This window comes from Mustela nivalis, assembly GCF_964662115.1.
Source record: "Mustela nivalis genome assembly, chromosome: 6".
NCBI lineage: Eukaryota > Metazoa > Chordata > Mammalia > Carnivora > Mustelidae > Mustela > Mustela nivalis.
In genome coordinates this window covers 75,644,758-75,667,602 of record NC_139025.1, presented here as the reverse complement: position 1 = coordinate 75,667,602, position 22,845 = coordinate 75,644,758, and the positions used below count along the sequence as shown (strand labels likewise).

The window sequence follows — 22,845 nt, the reverse complement described above, 5'->3', positions numbered from 1 at the left end:
CACCACTGGGTGCCTGCGCACACCACTTCTGGCCTCGGGCTCTTCTTAGCTAAGAAGTGTCGGGGCCTGGGCAGGGGAATGCCTTTTCACTTGTTACGGTTTTATGCTGGTGCTCTCCAAACGTTAACAGGCAGAGGAGAGTTCTCACCCACCTGGCCCAGGGTCACCCCACTGCTGACTTTACCAGTTTGGGGATCTCTCTGTGAGCTAAGCGTCCAGCCCTAACGTGGGCGTGGGCGCATCCGAAAACCCCTAAGACCCGCAAGGGTAAGGCCAAAGTGTGCCAAGCAGGTAATGCGCGGCTGCTTTAGAATGAGTTAATAGAGAGCGGTCTAGCGAGGGCGGTGTCTGCCAGTCTGACCACCAGGAGAGGAAGCCCGACTTAACACTGGAAATCCTCGTCTTGCTGAAAGGAACGCCTCATGCGGATGACCCCGCGAGCCTCCTCCCGCGGTCGGGCCATTGGAGCGCGCCCCCGGCTGCCTACCCGCCCCCGCGTCCCCCCGCGCTCACCCAGCCGCCGTGCGCCTCCAGCCAGGCGCGGTGCTGCCCTGTGAGCCGACCGCAGAGGAAGTCCACCAGGCGCCGGCAGTCCTGGCGAACGCTGGCCTCCCACTCCCCCAGCTCCAGCTCCAGTTCCGGGTCCGGCCCCAAGTTCGAGCAGGCCCCCGACGGCGGGCGCTCCAGCAGCGTTCCCGCGAAGGTCAAGAGCGCCACCACACGGCCCCAGCTTAGGGCTTGGGGGTGGGCGAGTATCTCCCGCTCCAACTGAGCCACCAGCTCGACGCGGTTGCCGCGGTAGCCGCGGTAATCCGACAAGAAGCGCTCGTGACGCTGCCGCACGCCGGCGGCCACCGAGCGCAGCACCGCGGCCTCGCGCGTAGACGGCGACCGCGCGGGGGTGCCGGGGCCGCGGGCGCAGTACTCCAGGTAGTCGGTCAGCAGCTGCGCCGTGCGCTCCCTCAAAGCGTCCGCCATGGCCCGACCTCTCCCCGCGCTGCCCGACCCGACCCGGTTTTCTAGGTCCCGCTGCGCCTCCGCCCAGGGAGGGGCCGCCACACCCCTCCCCGGTTCGGCCCGGTAGTTGTTTTTCTAGGTCGGGAGAGGAGCCTTTGATGGGAATCCCATCCGCACCTGTTCCAGCCCCCAAAGCCAGGCCCCGTGGTGTGCACGCGCTCACAGGGCGATAAGAGACTGAATGAGGCCTTTTGTGGGGGGTGGGGGTGGTGATTTTTGTTTAGCTCTGGGGCTGGGGAACCCAGAGGGGACAGTTTGGGAAGTTGAGCCAGACTTTTGCCTCCTCTTAAGAAGAGGTTGACAAAGGCTACCCACAGCCCTCCACGGACGACTCCATTGCGAGGATCATTATCTCCCGATTGGACGGAAGCCGCAGGTGTGTGTGCTGGAGATACCGGCCTGCGGATCTGGCATATGCGGCAGGAAACAGGATACACTGCTCAGGCTGCGGGAGTGCCAGTACTGGCCGTGTCCATTCATTCACTGGTATTTATTCAGAGCCTGTTAGCGCTGGAATGTAATGCAGAACAAGGTGTGTGGCCCCTGCTCTCAAGAACCCTACAGTCTGGTGCTGAAACAAAGAAACAGCCCCCCACAGCAGAGTTTCATTATCACTATAGCCGGAATGGCTGAGTACCCAGCTCCAGGATAGTGGCTGCTTCTGGTAGCTACCATTTCTATATTGCTTACAGTTCTCTTTACTTTTTACTGGCAAATTTCTCATTATTCCAAGGCTCTATTATAGTTAGCATCCCCCCCCTTTTTTAATAGATTTTATTTATTTACTTGACACAGAGAGAGAGAGAGAGAGAGATCACAAGTAGGGAGAGGGCAGGCAGAGAGAGAGGGGAAAGCAGGCTCCCCGGGGAGCAGAGAGCCCGATTCGGGGCTCGATCCCAGGACCCTGAGATCACGACCCGAGCTGAAGGCAGAGACTTAACCCACTGAGCCACCCTGGTGCCCCTATAGTTAGCATTTCTTATATTAACCTTTCTCTGTTCATGATACTGTATGGCTTCTTTCTCCTGATTGGTCCCAGACTGACACAAAATTGGTATTAGCAGTAAAAATTCTGTGGGTGCAGTGGTCTGGATTATGTTTCACCCTGGTCCCACTCAGGGTGAAAGAGGAGTTGGTGCCCCTTGTTTCACCTACAAGAAAGAAGAGGCAAGACATTTGGGAGGTCCTTTCGGATTTGGGAGGCAACATACACCATGTATGAGTGTGTGAATTTGACCCATCCTCAGGCTGGTGGATTGGGAGGAACAAGAGAAGATTCTATAGTACATTTAGGCTGTACTACAAGCTGCTCTACCACCTGGGTCTTATGCTCCACCAGATCCAATGATCTGTGTGTGACATGCCAAAGAGGGATCCTGTATGGACATTCCAGCAAATGCCAATAGGAGAATTACAGCACAGACCTCTAGGTTTTCAAAGCAAATCTGTGTTCTTCTCTGCACATAGCTATTCTCTTTTCAAAAAGCAGGTTCTGACTTGCTACTGGACCTTGGTAGAGTCCGGATGGCTAACCATGTGCTATCAGGTGACCATGTAGCTTAGAGTCCGGATGGCTAACCATGTGCTATCAGGTGACCATGTAGCTTGAGCTCTCATCGTGTGGATGTTGTCTGACCTACCTAGACATAAAGTTGGGCACACCCAGCAGCAATCTGTGCATCTCTCTGTATACAAGACTGAACTCAGGCAGTTCCATTAGGTACAAGTAAATTGCATGAGTAGGTGGCTCAGAATCCTGCAACACCAATTCTTACTGCTTTTCCTCCTCCCTCATCCCATGTCTATGGCCTCCAAGGGATTGCTTATGATCAGTTGACTGAGCGAGAAAAACTCAAGCCTGGATTACAGATGGGTCCACATGATGTGTGGTACCACATGCAAATGGACAGGAGGAGCAGCACCGCCCCCCCTCAGCGGGGACTGTGAAGACACTGGTAAAGGAAAATCTTCCCAGGGGGCAGGGATTCCAGCCAGGTATTTGACTGTCCACTATGTCTGGAGGGACAGATGGCCATAGTACCCATCTATACTGGTTCTTGGGCAGTTGCTGGATGGTCAGGGCCTTGAGAAGACGAGGCCTGGAAGATTGGTGCTAAGGAAATCTTGGAAAGAGTTATTGTCTAGATGCCTCTGAATGGGTACAGGCTGAAAATATTCATGTCCCATGTGAATATCAGGAGCAGACTCTTAATAATCAGACAGACAAACTTCTGTGCTCTGTGAATGTCAGAGAGCTTCTTTACCCAGCTAGCTTGGTGCTGATTCTGTGAGTCTGCAAGCAAAGAGGCCCCGGCAGCAAGGAGAGTGTATGGCAACAATGGGATTCTCCCTACAAAGGCTGAGCTGGCCATTGGTACTGGTGGGTACCAATGTGGGTCTGCCACATCAGGGGTTTGTGTATAGCGAGCCAAATGAATTTCCTCAGAAGGGATTATAAATCTCTGTGCATCAAGCTCCCATTTGAACTCTTTTTGACATCTTATGGGTTCCTTGTGGAGTCAAATGTTTTTCTATATGGTCATATTTTATTTGCCAGGGACTCATGATTTTACCTGATTAAATATAATATAATGCTATTATTTTAGCAACAAGCTCAGTTTTTTCTTAGATTTGGAGTAGTTTGGTTGTGGGTGGTGAATCCTCTGGCCTGGCCATTGGCTAACTCCTAATAATTATCAGGTGAACCAAACAGCAAGTGAACAAATGAGCCTCTACACAGAATTTCTGATCCACACCATGCAAGGAAGCAGTTTGTAGTCAGATTTGGTTAAAATCCTTGCTCTGCCACTAAGGAGCTGTGCAACCATGAGCAAATTATCCAGCTCTTCTAGCTTCAATTTCCCTAAAAAATGGAGGTAATAACTGCACCATCCAGCTGTTACAAGGATTATGGGACTTGGTGTATGCAAGGTGCTTTGCATAGTGCTTGGTACATAGGGCAAGTTCTTTACAGAGAAATTTTTTATTATAGGTATGAACTAACCAGGGTTACTATGTTCACTTGTCCCACTTTTAACCAAAATTAAAATGTAACATTTTGGTAAGCCTTACCTATCTGGTTTCTTGTTTTTGCTTTTTTTTTTTTTTTTTTTTAAGATTTTATTTATTTATTTGTCAGAGTGAGCACAGGCAGACAGAGTGGCACGCAGAGGCAGACGGAGAAGCAGGCTCCCGCTGAGCAAGGAGCCCAATGTGGGTGGGACTCAATCCCAGGACGCTGGAATCATGACCTGAGCTGAAGGCAGCAGCTTAACCGACTGAGCCACCCACGCGTCCCTGGTTTTGCTTTTTTAAATACTGAAAATACCTATGGAGTACCTACTATTTTTCCATATATCTGTAGATTTAGCAGCTTTATTGTGATAACTGTGCAGCCATCACCACTAATTCCATGACCTCAAAGGAAATCCTGTATCCATTGGCAGTCCCTCCCCATTCATCCCATCTGAGCCCCAAGCAACCACCAAATGACTTTCTGTCTCTGTGGATTTGCCTGTTCCAACTATTTCATGTGAACAGAATCACACACTGTGTAGTCCATTGCGTCTGGCTTTTTTCGCTCAGCACAATTTTTTCAAGATTCATCCACGCTGTGGCATGAACCAGGACTTCATTCTGCTTCCACTGCCAAATGATATCCCGTTGCCTGATATACCGCCCTTTGTTCTTCTGTTCATCGGTTGTTGAACATTTGAGATGTTCCACTTTGGGCTACTGTGCACATTTGTGTTCAAGTTTCTGTGTGGGCATGTTTTCATTTTTCTTGGGTTACAGACCGAGGGATGTGAAGCCACCTATTATCGGGGAGCACAGATAGGTTAACCTGTGCTTCGTGGTTCCTGGTTTACAATAAGGCCAAGTGTTTACCAGTGGTGTATAGGTTAGATAAGCTTAGGTTTGAAGATGGGCATTTTCTGTTGTCACAATCTTTGTGTAAATGCTCGTACCACACTCACCTTTAGCTCTTCAGAGTTATTCTTGAGCCACGAACAGAGCATCGCTCCTGATGTCATCCCCTCATGAGAGGGTCAGCATCCTTTCTACAGTGACACAAACACACTCCATTTTTTTTGTCACCAGAAATGGGGGTCAGCCCACGGTGGAGACGGACCAGTCCCGAAGGCCAGCCTAGCTCCAGCCACATCCCATCTAGAGAACAATGGGTTTATGGTATGTCGTGAAGAGTGGCCCGATTCTCTCCTATCACAGGTGAGACGGTGAGTGGTTTAGCCTCATGTTCTTGCAAAGGATCCAGAGAGACAAAAAGATTAACTGAGTGCCTTCCCCCACATTGCCTCCTCGGCGTTCCTGGCCCACCTCAGTCCTGCCCAGTCCAGATCTCTAGGAACTGTATATTTTTAGGACCTTTTAAAAAAAATTTAAAGATTCTACTTATTTATTTGATAGACAGAGATCACAAGTAGGCAGAGAGGCAGGCAGAGAGAGAGGAGGAAGCAGGCGCCCCTTGGAGCTGAGAGCCCGATGCAGGGCTTGATGCCAGGACCCTGGGATCATGACCTGAGCTGAAGGCAGAGGCTTTAACCCACTGAGCCACCCAGGTGCTCCTGTATTATTTTTTTAAAAAAAGACTTAAGAGAGAGAGAGAGAACAAGCTGGGGGAAGGGCAGAGAGAGAAGGGGAGACAAGCAAACTCCCCACTCAGCAGGAAGCCCGTTGCTGTGATGCTCAATCCCAGGACCCTAAGATTGCGAACAAGCATCAGATGCTTAACAAACTGAGCTACCCAGGTGCCCCCAGGACCTGTATTTTTAACCTGCTGTTGACCCGAGTTTTCTCAGCAGGCAAATTTGGGAGACGCAGATCTACAAATTCTTGCTCAGCCAGCTCTCCGGGGCTCAGAGGAAGCCAGCAGACAGCAATAGGGCCCCGACCCCAACCCTGGTTAATCTAACCTATCTGCTGGGCTTACCCCCAGGATCCCAACTGCCCTCCTTGGGAAAGCTTTTCAGCAGTCCGAAGACCCCAGTTGGTCTCTAGCCTCTCCCACTGCCTCTCTGTGTCCCCTTAGAACCTCCTCTGAGGGCCTCTCCTCCAGCTCTCCTCAGTGACCCTCATCCTTATCCCTCTTTTTTCCAAGCACCCCGTAAGGGTGTTCTCACTCAGTGGGGCTTGAGAAGAGCTCATTAGCCCATCTGCTGTTTCAAAGTCGAGTTCCAAACCTAAGACCTTTTCGGAAGAGGGGGGGCAAGATCAAAATTATTTTAAATATGTAATAATACTCACCCTTTATATGTGTGTCCTTTAAGACTCTCACTCTCTGGGGAGTTATCCAGAAGCTCCTGATATGTGGGGAAAGAATCACCAGTGGGATGTGTGCTTCTGTATTCTTGTGTTTTACTGTTTTCCTCAGCTTTAATTTCTAATATGATAAATATTGATAGATATAACCCACATAACCAAAAAGCTCAATAAGTTTTAGGAGTGTAGAGGGATCATTAAGACCAAACACTGGAGAACCAGGGGCCCAGATGAACCTCTAATTGGCGACAGCGACTAAGTGGCTAATTGGAGACATGCGTGGGGGCTGCTCAAGGAGGGGGAGGAAATGAGGGAGGGTTGAAGGGAAGAAAGAGCACAGGAAGGGGAACCAGGAGGATGGGAGGAGATGGGGGTAGGCATGGAACAACGAGAAGGAGCGAGAAGGGAGAAGGGGGACATAGGAAGGGGAGGGATGGTGGACAGATGGAGGAAGCAGGGAGCCAACCTTTGTTGAAAACAAGCCAAAGACTGAGGACGGTGTATGAATTGCAGTGCCGTCCCTCCACACACCAGCGAGCTGAGGCTGAGAGGGCTTCAGATATCACATAGGCTAGAACTGGTAGAGCTGGGTCGGAACCTAGGTGCACATCGTTTGGGCCCACGCTGTCCCCCTCTAACTTGCAGCAGAGTCCGGGTATCACCACTGCCCCCTGCTTGCTAGCTGGCCAAGCAGCCATGAGAGTCTGGGATCCAAACACCTTTATGACCTTTCGTCACCTTTAGGATGGAGGGAAGGTGCAGAGGAGGTCACAGGATGGAAGAGGGGAATGGGTATGGAGTGCCTGCCTCTGGCTCATTGCAGGGTAGGGCTGGCAGCCGGGCCCCACGTCTGTGATGCCGGCCGCCCACTCCAAAGCAGCTGCCTTGATTTTGGTTCACAGGTATTTCCCATAAATGGCCATCATTGCAGCCCTCCTTACCTGACCCCCGTTCCTGCCCACGCCTGGTCTTCCCTGGCTGCGCACACCTGAGAGCGCGTCTGTGTGGACCCTCCACCATAGCTGGTTTGGTAGGTTTGCCCCCAAGTCCTCCAAAAAAAAGAAAAACTGACTACAAAACTCCACTCAGTGTTATTTTCAATATGCAAAATAAAATTTATTACCTGGAGTTACCCTTGGAGTCTCCACATGGTGTGGCATGTTACAAACCAAGTGTTTCACGGATAAATACTAAACAACACCCACTGTGAAATCAAATGCTTCCAGGGGAGGTGGCTTACTGCCCATGGGGATAAGTGAGTGTTCTAGGAAATACTTCACAGGTTTTTTTTTTTTCCCCGTAGCTTTTTTTGATTGGAAAGTTATAGGACTGTTTTTGCACATACACTGAAGATGCTCTCTGCTTCTCCAAACATCTAACCTTGAATTTGCTTCCCTTTAGTCTTGATGGGTGACTTTTCTTCTGTCCTGTCTTCCTTCACTATTGGAAAGTCCAGATCAGAGTGCAGAGACACTAAAGGGTCTGTAGGGGAGAGGAAGACCAGGAGCAAACTCTGGGACCTCCTGGGAGTGGAGCTGGGGAATCCTGTGAGAGGCACCCTGGGACCTGATTCCTTCAGCAGCTGGCTGGAGTTGGGGAGATCCTGTGCCCATTTCCTCGAGCCCCTGCCCAGCCTGGAATCCACTGGGGGAGAGGAGAGGAATGGCTGAAAAATGGGCCCTTTGGACCAGCTTCCTCCTTCCCTCTGGGCTCTCTGGAGTTAAGCAGGGGCCTTGTACATTTCTCTCTCTATCCCAGGGCGCGCTGTGTAGTAAAACCCTCATTAAAACGTTTGCTTGGGCTGGATCTAATCACCATATTTACTTAAAAGAACTGATGGAAAAGCTAGCCTGTTTTTTTTTGTTGTTTTTTGTTTTTTGTTTTGAGGGACTTGCCCATTAGGATACCTGCACAAGTCGTTCTGAGGGTGGGCCAGGGAACACGTCCTGATGTTTGCAGGAGGCCAGCCAGGTCTAGGCCTGTCTGCTGACCAGGCCCTGCGGCAGCTCTGGACGGTCTCTCTGAGCTGCAGGGCCTGGAGCTGGGCCCACAGGGCCAGAACCACAACGAGGAGTGGGGGCAGGCTGGAGCAGGGCCCAGAGAGGAGACTGGATGATCCAGGACTTATGGGCACCCTAGGAGCCCAGAACACCCACAGGGCAGGCCTCAACCAGGGAAGACTTCCAGTGTGTGAGCTGACCTGCTATTTCTCCAAGGAATGCATGCTATCTTCATGAACAAGGAGTTTTCTAAAATGAAGAATAAGCCTCAATGCCTTAAAAATGAGGAAAAGAAGGGATCTTAAAACAAAAACACTTGATGTCTTCCAGGAGGAAATGCTGACTTTCAAATAAAGACAAGTAGTTTGTGTGTTATTTTTTTCTCCATAGAAGAGAAGCAAAGACATTATCACCTGGGACCTATCAACTAATTAATGTAATTATATTTTCAATGCAATAAATATGAATATGCTTCATATGGATATGATCTACGATGACACTTGTAGTATCCTGAGTGGATACTACTAATTCTAATACATCTAATACTATGAACAGGTTTTTAAATAGGTTTACTGTCTGTGTTCCCACACAGAAAGGTTTTGCTCTGAGGAGCCTTTATGTCACAAACAGCATTCAGCTTTTCACTCAAATGACAGGAAATATCCCGTCCAAGGGAGCCGTCACATCATCACAGAAGTCCTAAAGCAAACATCCCATCTACTCTATGTGCATCTCTCCTCTATTTGTGACAGTTCACACAGAAGGAAATGTTTGACCTGAAAAAGACAATGCGAGACTGAAAAAGAGACTTTTAAAATAAAAACATATTTTCAAAAGGGATTGTGTCTGATTATGTTCAGAATTTGAATTTTCTTTTATCACAGACCCCTCAACATGGTCTGCCTCGTGCGGTCCGTTAAGGTCAGCACTTCTAGAGGAAAGTTCCAGAAGGCACAGGGCACCCTGAGAGGAATCAGATTTTAGAGTGCTCTGAAAACAAATGTGGTTCAAGGAAGTACTAGGGGATTTATTAAATGCTGAATCCGTGTGGTAATAGAACGCGTGGAGACCATATAATTAGAATAACCTTAAAAATGGATACATTTTAAAAAGTGTTTAAAATGCAAAACACTGGACTTGAAGGTGTTCTAGTGCTGAAGGCCCACACCAGGATCTTTCCAGGGGTGGTCGTTTTAAAAGTAATATCGGTCCGGGCTCCTTTAAGCTACATCGCAATAACCCTCAGGTCCTCTAGAAGAAGATCTATTTCCATTTGGCGGTTTCAAATTCTACCCTCAGATGCCAATGTGTGCATTGTGAGGAGACGATTAGGCCCAGACCTGCAAAGCCACAAAGAGATAATTGTTAGTCCCTTTAGTTAAGGACCTGTGAAACTTGAGTTTAAAAAGATAAAATCAAGGTCAATCTCACACATACACCCCAAAATGAAGCACACACATTTCTTGGATGGTAACACCTTACTCCTGGCTACTCAAAGGTGCCTCTTCGGCCCTGCCTCTTCCCCTAGCTCTGCTCAGTCATCCACGGGATATCTGCGGGTGACACTTAGGCTGAGTACCAAAACCATCTGTACTCACAAACATCCTTGAGTCATTCACGTGACTTTACTAACTCAGGAAACTCTTGCCCTGGAAGAGGAGCTCACAGATAACTTTGTTGTTTATTTCAGGAACCTCACAGAAATCCTTGGTTTATCCCAAGATTAGACCACTCAACTACTCTCTTCAGAAAAGACACTCACTTCTCAGGCATACACAAAGCATCACAAATGATGGTTACTTTTCAAGACTGTCTTCAAAATCCTCTCCCTCCCCCAACTATGTGTCCAGCAATCTTTTTTTTTTTTTTTTTTAAGATTTTATTTATTTATTTGAGAGAGAGAGCATGAAAGGAGAGAGTTCAGCGGGAGAGGCAGACTCCCTGCTAAGCAAGCAGCCTGATGTGGGACTTGATCCTGGGACTCCAGGATCATGACCTGAGCCGAAGGCAGTCACTCAACCAACTGAGCCACCCAGGCGTCCCTGTGTCCAGCAATCTGAAAACTACTGTGCCACAAATTTGTCTAAGCCTAATTCAATCCCTCCAACTGGTTAAATCAGACCCCCTCTCCAAACCTCATAAACATCTCTCTCTGCTTTCCCCTTCTGAGATGCCACTGAGACTGTCAAGTTTGTGCTCTGTCCCCAGTGAGGTAAGAAATAGACTTAGCTTTGCTTTATGAACAGGCATTTTGGAGGCATTTCTGAGGAGCCAGCAGCCAACAAAGTCATAGAGCTCTTTGAGAATCTGATGAAAGCCATGAGGGCACTTTCTCCAGAAAAATGGATATAGGAAATGTGAGTGACCTATAATTTCAGGGGCTTCACGGATTCCCTAAAGCCCCTCTGTGGGTCTCACAAAAGTATGTCACCAGGGAATAGGAATGTCCCACCATTGGGAGTGAGATGGGCACCCTGTGGTTTGCCAAAAGCTAGAGTCAGCAGAATCCTACTTTCAGGATCAAAGGGGGCTGTTTGGATCACCTGGCCTCATGCTGATACACGGCTGTTTCAACCTATGCTCCAATACCTGCACTGATGGGGGACTCACAACCTCTCCGGGGCAACGAATCCCTTCTGTGGCCACAGACAGAGCTGAAATTAGAGCTCTGTCTAGCTGATGTCACCCAGGCTGACTCTAAGCCTCTGCTTTAAGGAAGGCCAATCACTCCTCTCACACAGAGTCAAATAACAGAATTTCTCTTACTCTTAGGGTATGATCCCATGATCCTGAGCAAAAAGCAGTCCCATCAGGGGAGACTCGGAGAGTACTAACGCGGTTTTCATGTCCGAACAGGATGGAGACTCGGGACCCCTTCAGAACATCCCAGACATTGATGGTATAATCATTGTATCCAGCGAACAGCAGGCGCCCTCAAAACAGGAGGATAGGATGGTTACTGAGCCAGTTCTTCCCATCCATTTCTCTTTTTGTGACGTTCACTCACACAATCGGCAGAGGCTTGCTCATTCATTCATTCAGCCCACTGTGATTTAGTGCCCCCTATGTGCCAGGCACTGTGCTTTACCCTGGGGCTTCAGAGAAGAGAGCCCAGTCGCTGCCCCTCGAGGAGGGTGCTGGGGGGCAGGCAGGCAGATACGTGAAGGGACACACGGTAGCCCATGGAAGAGGGACGGCAGTGGAAGTGCTTAGCTGTGTGAAATGCTATGAGATCACGGAGGAAGGAGGCTCCAGGAGGGCACTGCACAAATGTGATAGGAGTTGGCTCTTGGGGGCTGAGGAGGAGTTCGCCAGGCAGAGAAGGGAGGCAAGAGAGGCTGTAGGCAGCGGTAGCAGCATGCAGGCAGAAAAGCACAGATTTAGACTGGGGGGCTGGGTCTGGGGAAACTGGTCCTGTCAGAGCAGTCTTAACTTTTACTAGCAGCCTCCCCAGCAGTGAGGGCAGAGAGGCCATGAGCTTCCAGGCATTACGAAAGGGTCTCTTGCTCCCCTCCTCTGGAAAAAAGTCCCTTTTCAGGGATGAAGGGGAGGCCAGCAGGCTGAGGAGGAAAGCCTGGGAAGGGCCCCGGATGTGAAGCTGTGTGCATCACTGATGAACAGCAGTAGGCGGCTCAGCCTTCATTTCCCATAAAATGAAGGGGGTGGGGAGGCTGCTTCGGGTAGGGTGACGTGGGGCAAGGGATCATGGAGGAAAACCGGGGCAGACGCAGACTGCTTAATCTGCTGGCTCATGGGGAGTTCCGCTGAGGGAAAGCTTGATCAAGAGCTGGGTTTCGTTTAGGTCCCAGCATACGGTTTCTGAAAGAAACTGGGAGAGTTTCTGAAAGAAAATCTTACCACTGAGGGAGAAGTCCACACTGGATGCTCCAAATATGATACTGTCTTTGGAGTAGACGGCGACTTCCCTGTCTGCCCGGAGGTCGTAGAGGCGACACTGGGGTGACAAAGAAGACAAAGAAGCACTTATTTCTTCTTCTTTTTTAAAAACTTATTTATTTGACAGAGATCACAAGTAGGCAGAGAGGCAGGCGGAGAGAGAGGGGGAAGCAGGCTTCCTTTCCACTGAGCAGAAAGCCCGATGTGGGGCTGGATCCCAGGACCCTGAGATCATGACCGGAGCCGAAGGCAGAGGCTTAACTCACTGAGCCACCCAGGCGCCCCAAGCAGCACTTATTTTTGGCTCTGGGTTGGGGAAGAGAGGAGCACGGGGCTATTGGCAGGGGCTGCTGGCTTGTGAAGTTTGGGGGATGAGGGAAATACCTCGAGTTTTCTCCCCTAGTATTTTCTCCCTTCATCCCAAGTCTTAGTACTCTGCACGGATCAGTGGATATTCAAAGAAACAGCAAATACAGAAGATTTTGGGGGATACAAAAACAAAAATGAAACTCCTCTTTCTCTTCTGAGAAAGGATACACATTCATTGTAGAAACTACAGAAAAACTCAGAAATGCCCAAAGAAGGAAACAAAAATCACCCTAAATCCTAGTACTGACTAACATCTAGGCTATTTCCATCAGTTTTACTTCCATTTGATGTTTGTCTTTACATGGAGTGGATATTTCACAAAGACTTCTATTAACATCAGGTTATGAGCATTAAATAATCTTCAGAAACACATGACTACCATGGTTGTTGAATATTCCTTATGCAGATATATTAAATCTGTTTAGCCATACCCTCTTAAGAGTTTTGCTTGTGTCTCCTTTACAAATAAAATTTTGATGACTGTTCTTACATATCTCTGATGTTTTCTTCAGAATAGTTAAGGAACAGAATCCCTCAGAATAAAATTGTTTTAAGAAACAGTATGACTGAGGGCGCCTGGGTGGCTCAGTGGTTTAAAGCCTCTGCCTTCAGCTCAGGTCATGATCTCAGGGTCCTGGGATCGAGCCCCACATCGGGATCTCTGCCCAGTGGGAAACCTGCTTCCTCCTCTCTCTCTCTGCCTGCCTCTCTGCCTACTTTTGATCCCTGTCTGTCAAATAAATAAATAAAATCTTAAAAAAAAAAAAAAAAGAAAAGAAATAGTATGACCAGATCAAAGGGAGGTATATTTTGAAAGCTCTTGGATCATATGGCCAGACTGTTTTTCAGAAGGATGGAACCAAAAGGCCTAACTCTTTAACCACATCATGTCCACAATGTAGCATTTCACGTCTAATCCTTAAGCTTGCAGTTATTGGATTACAGGTGATCTGAAAATGTTTTCAGGTGTTTATTTGCCATTTTGGATTTCCTACTTTGTAAACAGTCTAGATTTTATCAAACTCTTTCAAAAAATTGGGGTGTGTATCTTAGTGATGATGCAGCCTCATTCATATCTAAAGGATTTCAATTTGGTCTGTCATATAGATGGCAAGAACTTTTCATAGATGTATGCTCTTATATTTTGTTATACGTTCTTTGGCAGATGGAAGTTTTACATTTTCATTTTTTAAAAAGATCTTATTAATTTGGTATTTATTTGTCTTCTCTCTAGCAAACCCTGAACCAACTACTTTCCCCAGGCTGCCTGGGGAGGTATAGGAAAAGGAACACATAGGGCATGGAAGAAATAATAAGTACTAAAATATTTACTTACAGCAGTATTTCTTAAAAGGAAAAAACACCCTGAATCTAAACTTTCAAAAATTAACTAGTTAAGTACATACTAGCCCATCTATAACATGGAATACTATTCAATTGCTAAGAAAATAAAATATAGATTGGCTACACTGGCATCGGAAAATGTTCATAGTCTATTGCTAAGTGAAAACAAATTATAAAGCATTTTGTTTTAAAATAAAAAAGAGAGGAATTCATCCAGCTGTGACTTTACTTGGGTTGGGAGATTAAGATATTTAATCTCCTACCCAAGTTTTCCTCAATGAATTCACTTTATTATGGTAATCAGAAAAACATTTATTTTGAAAAATAAAATTAAACCACTACATTTCTCTTTCAAATAGGAAAAGTTCTCATAATTTAGAAGCATACCGTAGCATCATCTGATCCTGAAGCAAAGGCATCTCCACTTGGGTAGTACCTGCAGAGAGATAGTTTGGATAGAAAGCACTTTATCTAGAGTGGTGATTCTCAATCTTGGATGCCCGTCAGAATCATCTGGAAATCACCGGGAAAGTAGTCCCATGCCGGGCTTGTGGAATCAGAGTTGGCATCTCCACTGTGACATAAGAACCACTCATTATAGAGGTCAGAAGGGGAGGCTGATCTGGTTGGCCCACTGGCCTCTAGTTTTCTTTCCTGTAAGTAGGGGACAGTGACAATGGCTTTGCAGAGTTTTGGTGAGGAGTGACTGAGATAATGTGTGTATTTGCACCAGGCACTGAACACAGAGCAGGCTGCCTGTAACAGTAGTTTCCACTGATCTGGGACTTGGCTCAGCTCTGGGATAAGAAGTGATTATCTGCATAGACACTGGGGTTGCAAAGACAAAGCCTCGTGCAGATCTCTTTATGGACCACTGCAAGTCTCCATGTGATACTTCTGGCAAAGGGCTTCCCCTTGCCCAGCCTCAATTTCCTTATTTGAAAAGCGAGGATGATAATGCATTTTCCCTGTTGTAAAGACTGAATAAGATAATATGGGCAAAGAACTTGGCATGGCCAGATGGAAAGCATTCAGCAAATTATACTTATTACTGTTATGTTCATTCTCTTCTCGGTTATCAGGCTTCAGAGGGAGAGAGGAGTCTACCCTGAGACCGAACGGATGTTGGAGAAAGAGGGATTGGGGTAAGGGCAACAGCACAGGTGAGAGAATGTGCATTTTAAGGAGTGAGTATAAAGAGGTTTAATTTATTTTTGTGGCTTTATATTCTATCCAGCATCTTACCAACTTCACTTAATATCTGTATTAATTTCCTTTGATTTTTCTAAGTAATTATTGCACATTTGTCAACAGCTACAGTCTTTTTCCTTTTTCACTATCCTACAATTGAGGGCAAGGACCTAGAAATTCTTACTAACATTTCTACTGCTAATGTAAATAAGCACTGCTACCTTATTCTTCCTTTTACGGGGAACGGGTCTATTGTCTTTCCCACTAAGTATAATGAAGATTCTTGGATGATTATATTTCAAATACTGTCTTAATAATGCCATTTTCCAAATTTACATGTCAAGTCCTTGCCTCTCTCGGGAACCAGTTCATAGATCCTGCTACCTACTCAATTTCTACTTGTGTATATAATAGGCATCTCAAATGTAACCATCCCAAAACAGAGCTCTGGAATGCATGTGCGACAACTGCCTCCTACCTCTAATTCCTCTAGCCTTCTCTGTCTTAGTAAATGGATCACTGCTTACTGCCCCTTATAAAAGCTTTGTGTTCCCAAGCTCAGGGTTCTTCTTCTGTAATGGAACCTCTCCATTTCACCCCGTGGAATTGGGGCTCAGGCAACCGGCACAAAAATGCTGATACTCTGGCTGCTGCCTTTGCTAGGAGTAATAAACTGTCCTTCATCTTGAACCCAAGAGTCTCATGTCTTCTACCAGCAGCTATGAAACTGTGGCAGTCTAACTTGATAGCTTGTAGCTAGGGTAGAATCTCAGAATCCTCACAATTCTGTACATTTCTGTCTCCACGCTGTCTTTAGTTCCAGCCACTATCACCTTTTTCTTGGACTCATGCAACTTTCTAATTGGCCATCATACTTCCATTCTTGCTTCCCCACAATCTGTTCTCCAAACAGCAGCCAGAGGGATCTCTCAAGGGCAAAACAGACGATGTCAACCACCCCTCAAACTGGTCTTTGGTTAGGTCCCTCCACATCTCATCTTAACCCAGCTCTCTGCAAGCCTGGCTCTTTCAAACATTGTTTTCTCAGAGAGGACTTCCCAGACTATCCTAAGCAATAACCCACCCCATCCCATCCACCTGTTTTACTTTGCACATAGCACCATCTTAAATCAAACTGTACATTTATTTGTTTGTGCTTTGTCTTATCTCCTGCAAGAAAGTAGAGACCTTGTCTATCTTGTTCACAAAGTTCCTGAAACAATGTCTAGCATATACATCTCAATAAATATTTGCTGAATAAATGAATGAGAAATACTGACTCTGCTTAGGGAGGATAATAACACTTACTCTAAGTGCCACTGAATTAAGTATCTCCAAGAGATCTGCAGCGCTGTTCAGGGTTACCACAAATCAGCCTTTCTTGCTGGGGGGACCTCCCTCAGCCAAGTGAGATGAGCCTGGAGGTGGTTCCTGGGCTGAGCATTATTACCCCATGCCAGGGACTGCCCGCAGAACAAGGAAGTTACTTGAACATTCTACTCACTGACCGGACACTGTTGATGTCAGATTCGTGTGTTTCAAAGGCCTGCACGCACTGGCCGGAGCGCATGTCCCACACCATGGCTTTCTTGTCACATCCCTACAAATGCAAAGTTACCCAGAGTTATGGTCACTGCAAGGCCTGTCTGCAGTCGGGCATGAGCTCTCGTTACGTAACAGAGCCCTTTACCTCCCATGGGTAAATGGCTCACAACATGCTTTTCTGAGACTAGCATCACCTAAGGCTGCTTTCTTCAACCAATAAGCCCTGAGAATGTGAGATTGTCTTGAGGTGTGGGGAGCAAGAAAAGGCCCCTGGCTGTCCCCTTCAGCGTGTTTTCTTCTTTTGCACCTTTCCAAGTGTGGGTGCAAACCCTCCAGAGCCTCCTTGCTCCCCCCTGGGCATTTCTCTTTGTTCTGTCCTTCCCTTCCTCCTTCCTCTTCATTTCTGCCTCCCTAAGCCCAGGGGGGAAGGGCAGGCACACACTGGGTGCACAGTGGGGCCACCCCGCGTCTCAGGTGTACAGGACAGCCGGAGGCAGAGGGAGTGCCCCAGGAGCTGCTGGGTCATCTATGCCTCTGCTGCGCGGGCTGGCTGGGGGTCATGACCTTGCCAGCAGCAAGATGCGGGTCTCCAGCAGGTCGCTGTCCTGGGCTTTCATCTCACCATCTGTAAACCCTCTCTCTGGGTTGCTGACGTGACCCAGGGGATCCTAAACATGAGGTTTTCACATTATACTGTCCTGGCTCCAGGAGCATTTGACACATTCTTGCTGAGCAAGGCTGTTATTGAACTTGGGTAGGACAATGTGAACTTTTAAATAGAAGACGTAAAGGCGTTAAAACTGGTGTTCGAGTTGCTGGTTTCAACCTCAGAGAGAAGAGAGGGATGAAGCACCACAACTAGTACCTCAGAAGCCCCGCAGTGGGGGTTCAGCGCTCCAATCATCTTTAATGAGAATGCAGACAAAGCAGGCGGGAGCGTCTTCTCTTCTTCTGAGGACACTAAGTCAAACAGAGTTTAGTGCTCTGAAGGAGACAGTATAATCTACAGTGCTATCAACTATTTGAAAGGGCAGTGGAGTTGAGGAGGCACAGATACAGCTATTCGAAGGCCCAGAAATGAAACATACACAGGTGGGGCCAAATACCCAAGAAGAAACTGGGGTTCCTGCTGGTTACAGGCCACACAGTCCCTGCCTAATGCCCAGCACCAAGACGCCGGCAGCTCGGAGCTTTGCATCCTCCAGCTGCAAAGGACACGTGATGGTGTGTCCAGGGCCTCCTCTCCCCCCTCTCCTGACTAAAGTGAGACAGGACTCGAGCCAAATCAGCCGGCTCAGTTCCCCACTCTTATTCCTGGCTGTCCACAGAAACACTCGCCCCTGACATCTGTCTGACCCGCTGTTGGCTCCTCCACCTAATATATTCCACAGCATATCCTGGGGCCGTGGAGTACTGGTCTGCATCATGCCCAATTTATAGATGAGGAAATGGAGTCAGAGAGCAAAGCCGTGACCACAGCATCCTAGTCTAGTGCTCCTGTGTGCCACCATGGGCTTGTGTCTGACCCTGAGCCTTCAGATGCTCTGTTCCCTGTGCGCAGGGGTGGGAGGGTGCTGGTGATGCGCAGGGCTGGGGCAGGAGAGTGTCTCACGAGCCCCAAGCCCTGATCACACCACAATGCTGCCTCACCTCAGCAGCCATCTGACCAGCTTGGTACCCTTATGGCTCATCTCCAATGTTCTCAGCTGCTAACTCTGCTGTGTATTTGAGGAATAACATTTTCAGGGCACCTGAGTGGCTCAGTTCGTTGAGCGACTGCCTTTGGCTCCCGTCATGATCCTGGAGTCCCTGGGTTGAGTCCTGCATAGAAGAAGGGTCTTCTCTTCTCTCTGACACTCCCCTTTCTCCTGCTCTCTCTCTCTCTCAAATAAATAAATAAAATCTAAAAAAGCCCTAAACGTGTTCAAATGCAGCAGATATGCACCTCAAGTCACAGCATTCACATGAGGAGAACATTCCAGATCCCTCTGCAGACTGAATGTCAGCAGAAGAACAGGAGACCCTCACGGCCCCTCCCCATAACCGCCCACCACTTGCTGCCCTTGCTGTGGGAGCAGGGGATGTGACAGAGAGCTGAGGACAACTCCTCCCAGAGAAATGTCTGGTCAACTCCCTAGAAATGACAAGAATTGCCACCATCACCCTCCCAAGGAGAGGAAGGACCCTGAGGGATTTTGCTTGGGCCTTTACCCCAGACACGAAGGTGTTGCCCGTTTCTGAGGGGGCCAGGTCCAAGCAGAGCACGTCAGCCCCGTGTCCGTGGAAACTCTGCAGCAGCTGCCCGCTCTCCACGTCCCACAGTGCACACGTCCCATCGCCGCTCGCTGTCAGGATCTGTCCCCAGAGAAGGGCGGGAAAAACACTGGCATCAGGATCTGTGCTGGGGGAAAGTCACTCAGATGCTGAAAGCTGACTGAGGAGAAGGAGGCTCTTGGAACACACACACGGATACATGCCTTGCTATACCTGGATTCAAGCACAGACGTATTTCTCCCGTCCTATGAAAACAAAGTCCCTTTGCAACATGCTCACTGTCCTCGAGATGTGTGTTTATGTGTCTGTCTCCAGGGGCACAAAGTCGAGCAGAGCCTCCGTGCCATATCCACAGAGCTCTGTGATGGCCCGGGGTCATGGAGGGAGTGCTCCGCGAACGTCTGGGGGAACAGAACTGGCGCAGCCCTCATGAGCAGGCCAGACATCTCAAGAGCTTCTCAGATCTTAACATGCTCCCCAGCCATGGGGCTGCCGGCTAATATCGCACCTGGGCTGGGGCCTGGAACCATCCCCCCCCCCCCGCCCTGCTCACCCCCCAGCCCTCACAAACCCTCACCTGGTAGCAGTGAGGAGCACTGCACCCCACCAGGCAGCATTTTGTGAGATACGTGCCCCTGTGGCTGCTTCTCCCCAGAGCAGGGCCTAGATGGTCCTAGGCCCCCCCCAAGAGGGCCACACGCATGCCCTCACAGACTCAACAAGCCTCTGCTGGGTGCTGACGACATTCAGCTGCCCTGCTAGTAGGCATTAATTAGGGTTTGCACAAAGACTGTGTCTTGGTCCCGGTTCTCCACTCTCCTGGAGCACAGTTGAACAGAACTGGCATTACTAAGACCTAACACCAACCAAATTCCCTGCCCCTGTGTTGAACAATTCCGAGCCCAGGCACACTCTCCTGGTGTTCTGTGAGGCAATACTGAGAACACATGAAAACAATCTAGCGGCTTGCTTCAGGACACACCTGCTCCTGCAAGATAAGACTGTGAACCAACAAAACAACTTATTTACCCAGACAAACAGCTTGCTCATCCAGACTCACTTTAAAGAACTTCATCTTGTGGGGCTCCCTGATCCAAAGCTAGTAATGTTGTAGCCAGTTTCCTGCCTCAAGATACCCACCTTAAAAATCACTCAGCCTGGACCCCCAAACCCTCCAAGTACCCTTCCTTGATTTCTTCATTTTGAGATGCTATGGGATTCTGGCAAGTTGGGGTTCTCCTTTGCTGCAGGTCTAAGAAGGTTTTGCTGGAGGAATGCCTGGGTGGCTCAGTGGGTTAAAGCCTCTGCCTTCAGCTCGGGTCCTGGTCTCAGGGTCCTGAGATTGAGCCCCATGTTAGGCTCTCTGCTCAGTGGGGAGCCTGCTTCCTTCTCTCTCTCTGCCTGCCTCTCTGCCTACTTGTGATCTCTCTCTCAAATAAATAAATAAAATATTTTGAAAAAATAAAGGTTTTGCTGGACAGCAAGTTTTTTCCAAGGATCTCAGCAGACAAGACTGTGATGACTCACGATCAAGTGAGAAGCGCTGAGATCCGGGTGGGCCCATGGGAGGGACCGCAGACCCACCCCAGCAACATCTGAGCGGCTCTCCAAGGATGAGTGAGTGCTGGCTGGGTGAAGGCCCACCTCAGTGGGAAAGGAGAAGTGTGAGGACTTTAGCCTGTAGGCCAGACTGAGGGGGGGGGATGGGAGGGGGTAAGCTTCCAAGGGAGATAAGATCAAGGGCAGATTTTAGGAAAACGTGTCTAAGGTCTGTGCAGCCACCCCTCAAGCTGCTTCTGTAAACTGACAAGTACAAAGGCCACACAGACAGTGAGAGGAACGCTGTGATGCCTGGGGGAAAGCATGGTGAGTGGAGTTAGGGTCACAGTAGGTGGTGGGTGGGTATCTGTGTGTGTGTGTGTGTGCCCACGCGCACCCACGGCTTGGGCTTAGGCTGAGCACAGCGCCCTGTGTCTGGGGGAAAGGCAGTGGAGATGCAGGTCTCACAGCCTCTGGGACCCAGCTGACCATACTGCAGAGCCCAGGCGGCCCGTCCCGAGCAGCCATGGGCTGGGGGAATCCACAAGGGCTAAAAAGCTCTAGACGCACAGCCTCCTGATGCCCCAGCTTCCTGCTGCTCCCAGGGTCTGGATGAGGTGATAAGACCGCACAGGAAGGGGCTCTTGTGGCATCACGGCAAATACCGTGGGGCCCTCTGTGGGTGGAGATTACCAAGGAAAGGAAATGAGCGAGTGCTGGGCTTAGGGACTGCAAGCCTTCAGTGCACCCATGGACCGTCCTGTACCTCCAAATTCCTCCTGCTGCTGGTTTTCTCTTCTCTTCCCTCCTGTTCTTGCCCCTTCTCTTTTACACGCTGGGCCTAGCACTTATAAAGAATCTCCTTTTCTCTGCAGGAGGGAAACCACATTATACCCAGGGGACTCTACTCCCACCCTGGCCTGGTGCCTAGCTGGCTGCAGCATGTCGGAGTGTGTTTCTTCCCAGACAGTCTGGGGAGGCCCAGACTCTCCTTGCAGCTAGGAGAAGCGGCTTTGGAGCTCCTCCCTGGAGCCAGAGCTGCTTGAGCTCCAGAGAGCTTAGGGCTCTCCGGCACAGTCCAAGGCCCTCCTCAGAGCTCCCACTCATGGGCAACTCTCAAATGTGGGGACTCTCTGAGGCTGCAAAGCTCCTGCCGCTGTTTGTGGGGGTCTCCACGCTTGGTTTCCTTCAGGTGGCCCGGTTCACCCAACAAGATGACCTAGGCTGGTAGAAGTTAGTTTATGGACACACAAGACTTGGACTGGGTCTTAATTTCTGTACTTATATTTTATAACATGCTGTAATTCCCTTCAATCTCTCCAAGCCCACACCTATTCCTGTCCTAACACTTACAAAGGGCCAGTAATCTCCCATCTTTTTTGGGACACCCAAACAATCTGCTTTAAATGATGACCTCAGTCTAGCTCTTTAATTTGCATATTTTGGGGGCACCTGGGTGGCTCAGTGGGTTAAAGCCTCTGCCTTCTGCTCAGGTCATGATCCCAGGGTCCTGGGATCGAGCCCTGCATTGGGCTCTCCGCTCAGCGTGGAGCCTGCTTCCTCCCTCTCTCCCTGCCTCTCTGCCTACTTGTGATCTCTGTCTGTCAAATGAATTAAAAAAAAAAAATCTTAAAAAAAAATTGCAGATTTTCCATGCCATATTCTTCAACCAAAGAGATGAATATTTTTAAAAAGTTACAAATAAATTCTTCATAGTAAAAAATATTTTAAAAATACGTTTAATATTTTTGTGATCTTCACTACAATATAAGTAAAAATTGAATTTAAAAACCAAACACTCAATCTAGATAAATGCACAAAACAGAACCTCTTACTCGTGGTCAGTCATTTATTCTGGAATGTAGGGATTTTGTAGGTTTAACACCAGTCTTCTGCCAGCCTCTTGACTTTTTTTTTCCATCCTTGATCACCAGAATGGAAGGAAGCTCAAGGTTCATTAAGGTATCCCAACCAGGCCATGCATCAGAATCACCTAGGAAGCTGTGAGATACTATTAACAATAATAAAGTAATAAAACCTAACATTTATTGATATTTACCAGGGGCTGTACTATTTTACACAAATCATCTCACTGAATCCTCAGAAAACCTTATGAGAGAGGAGTTTACTACCATTCTCTCCTGAAGGTGAGAAAAAGAAAACAGAATAAAACTTTGTTTGGGACTGACCAGCTAGGATACAGTGAAGCTGAGATTTGATCCCAGCGGTCTGACGCCAAGCCAAGACCTTTGCCCTGCTCTGTTTCCCAGGACACATCCCCGCGGAAGTGGCCGGAAGGACCTTCTCTACCCGGGGCTGGCGGCTTATTTGGAGGAAAGCACTTTCTCCTTCACAGGTGCCCCTTTGATTTCCACCTCCAGCACCTGCG

At 48.5% G+C, this 22,845-nt stretch overlaps 2 protein-coding genes and 1 long non-coding RNA gene across 13 annotated transcripts in view; all 3 read right to left on the bottom strand.

Annotated features, from left to right (window-relative positions):
• Positions 1-1,034, bottom strand: part of BCL2L10 (BCL2 like 10) — a 40,360-nt gene extending 39,326 nt beyond the window's left edge. For 6 of the 9 annotated variants that reach the window (XM_082734737.1, XM_082734738.1, XM_082734739.1 and 3 more), the window contains exon 1: positions 514-1,034. In XM_082734737.1, the coding sequence (XP_082590863.1) occupies positions 514-978 (465 nt within the window). In that variant the 5' untranslated portion in view covers positions 979-1,034. The remainder of the gene's footprint in view (positions 1-513) is intronic. The other 3 variants (XM_082734743.1, XM_082734742.1, XM_082734735.1) reach the window with 2 other exon arrangements.
• A 3,079-nt stretch (positions 1,035-4,113) lies between these two features.
• On the bottom strand, positions 4,114-5,125 carry LOC309866804. Its single transcript, XR_014312812.1, has 2 exons — positions 4,995-5,125; positions 4,114-4,832 (listed from the first exon to the last, which is right to left on the bottom strand). It is a non-coding gene; the product is annotated as an uncharacterized lncRNA (long non-coding RNA).
• Positions 5,126-7,391: 2,266 nt separating this feature from the next.
• GNB5 (G protein subunit beta 5) overlaps positions 7,392-22,845 on the bottom strand; it is a 43,443-nt gene continuing 27,989 nt past the window's right edge. For all 3 annotated transcript variants that reach the window (XM_082734733.1, XM_082734734.1, XM_082734732.1), the window contains 6 exons: positions 18,855-18,998; positions 16,607-16,698; positions 14,295-14,343; positions 12,156-12,252; positions 11,064-11,230; positions 7,392-9,637 (listed from right to left, as the gene is read on the bottom strand). In XM_082734733.1, the coding sequence (XP_082590859.1) occupies positions 9,626-9,637; positions 11,064-11,230; positions 12,156-12,252; positions 14,295-14,343; positions 16,607-16,698; positions 18,855-18,998 (561 nt within the window). In that variant the 3' untranslated portion in view covers positions 7,392-9,625. The remainder of the gene's footprint in view (positions 9,638-11,063; positions 11,231-12,155; positions 12,253-14,294; positions 14,344-16,606; positions 16,699-18,854; positions 18,999-22,845) is intronic.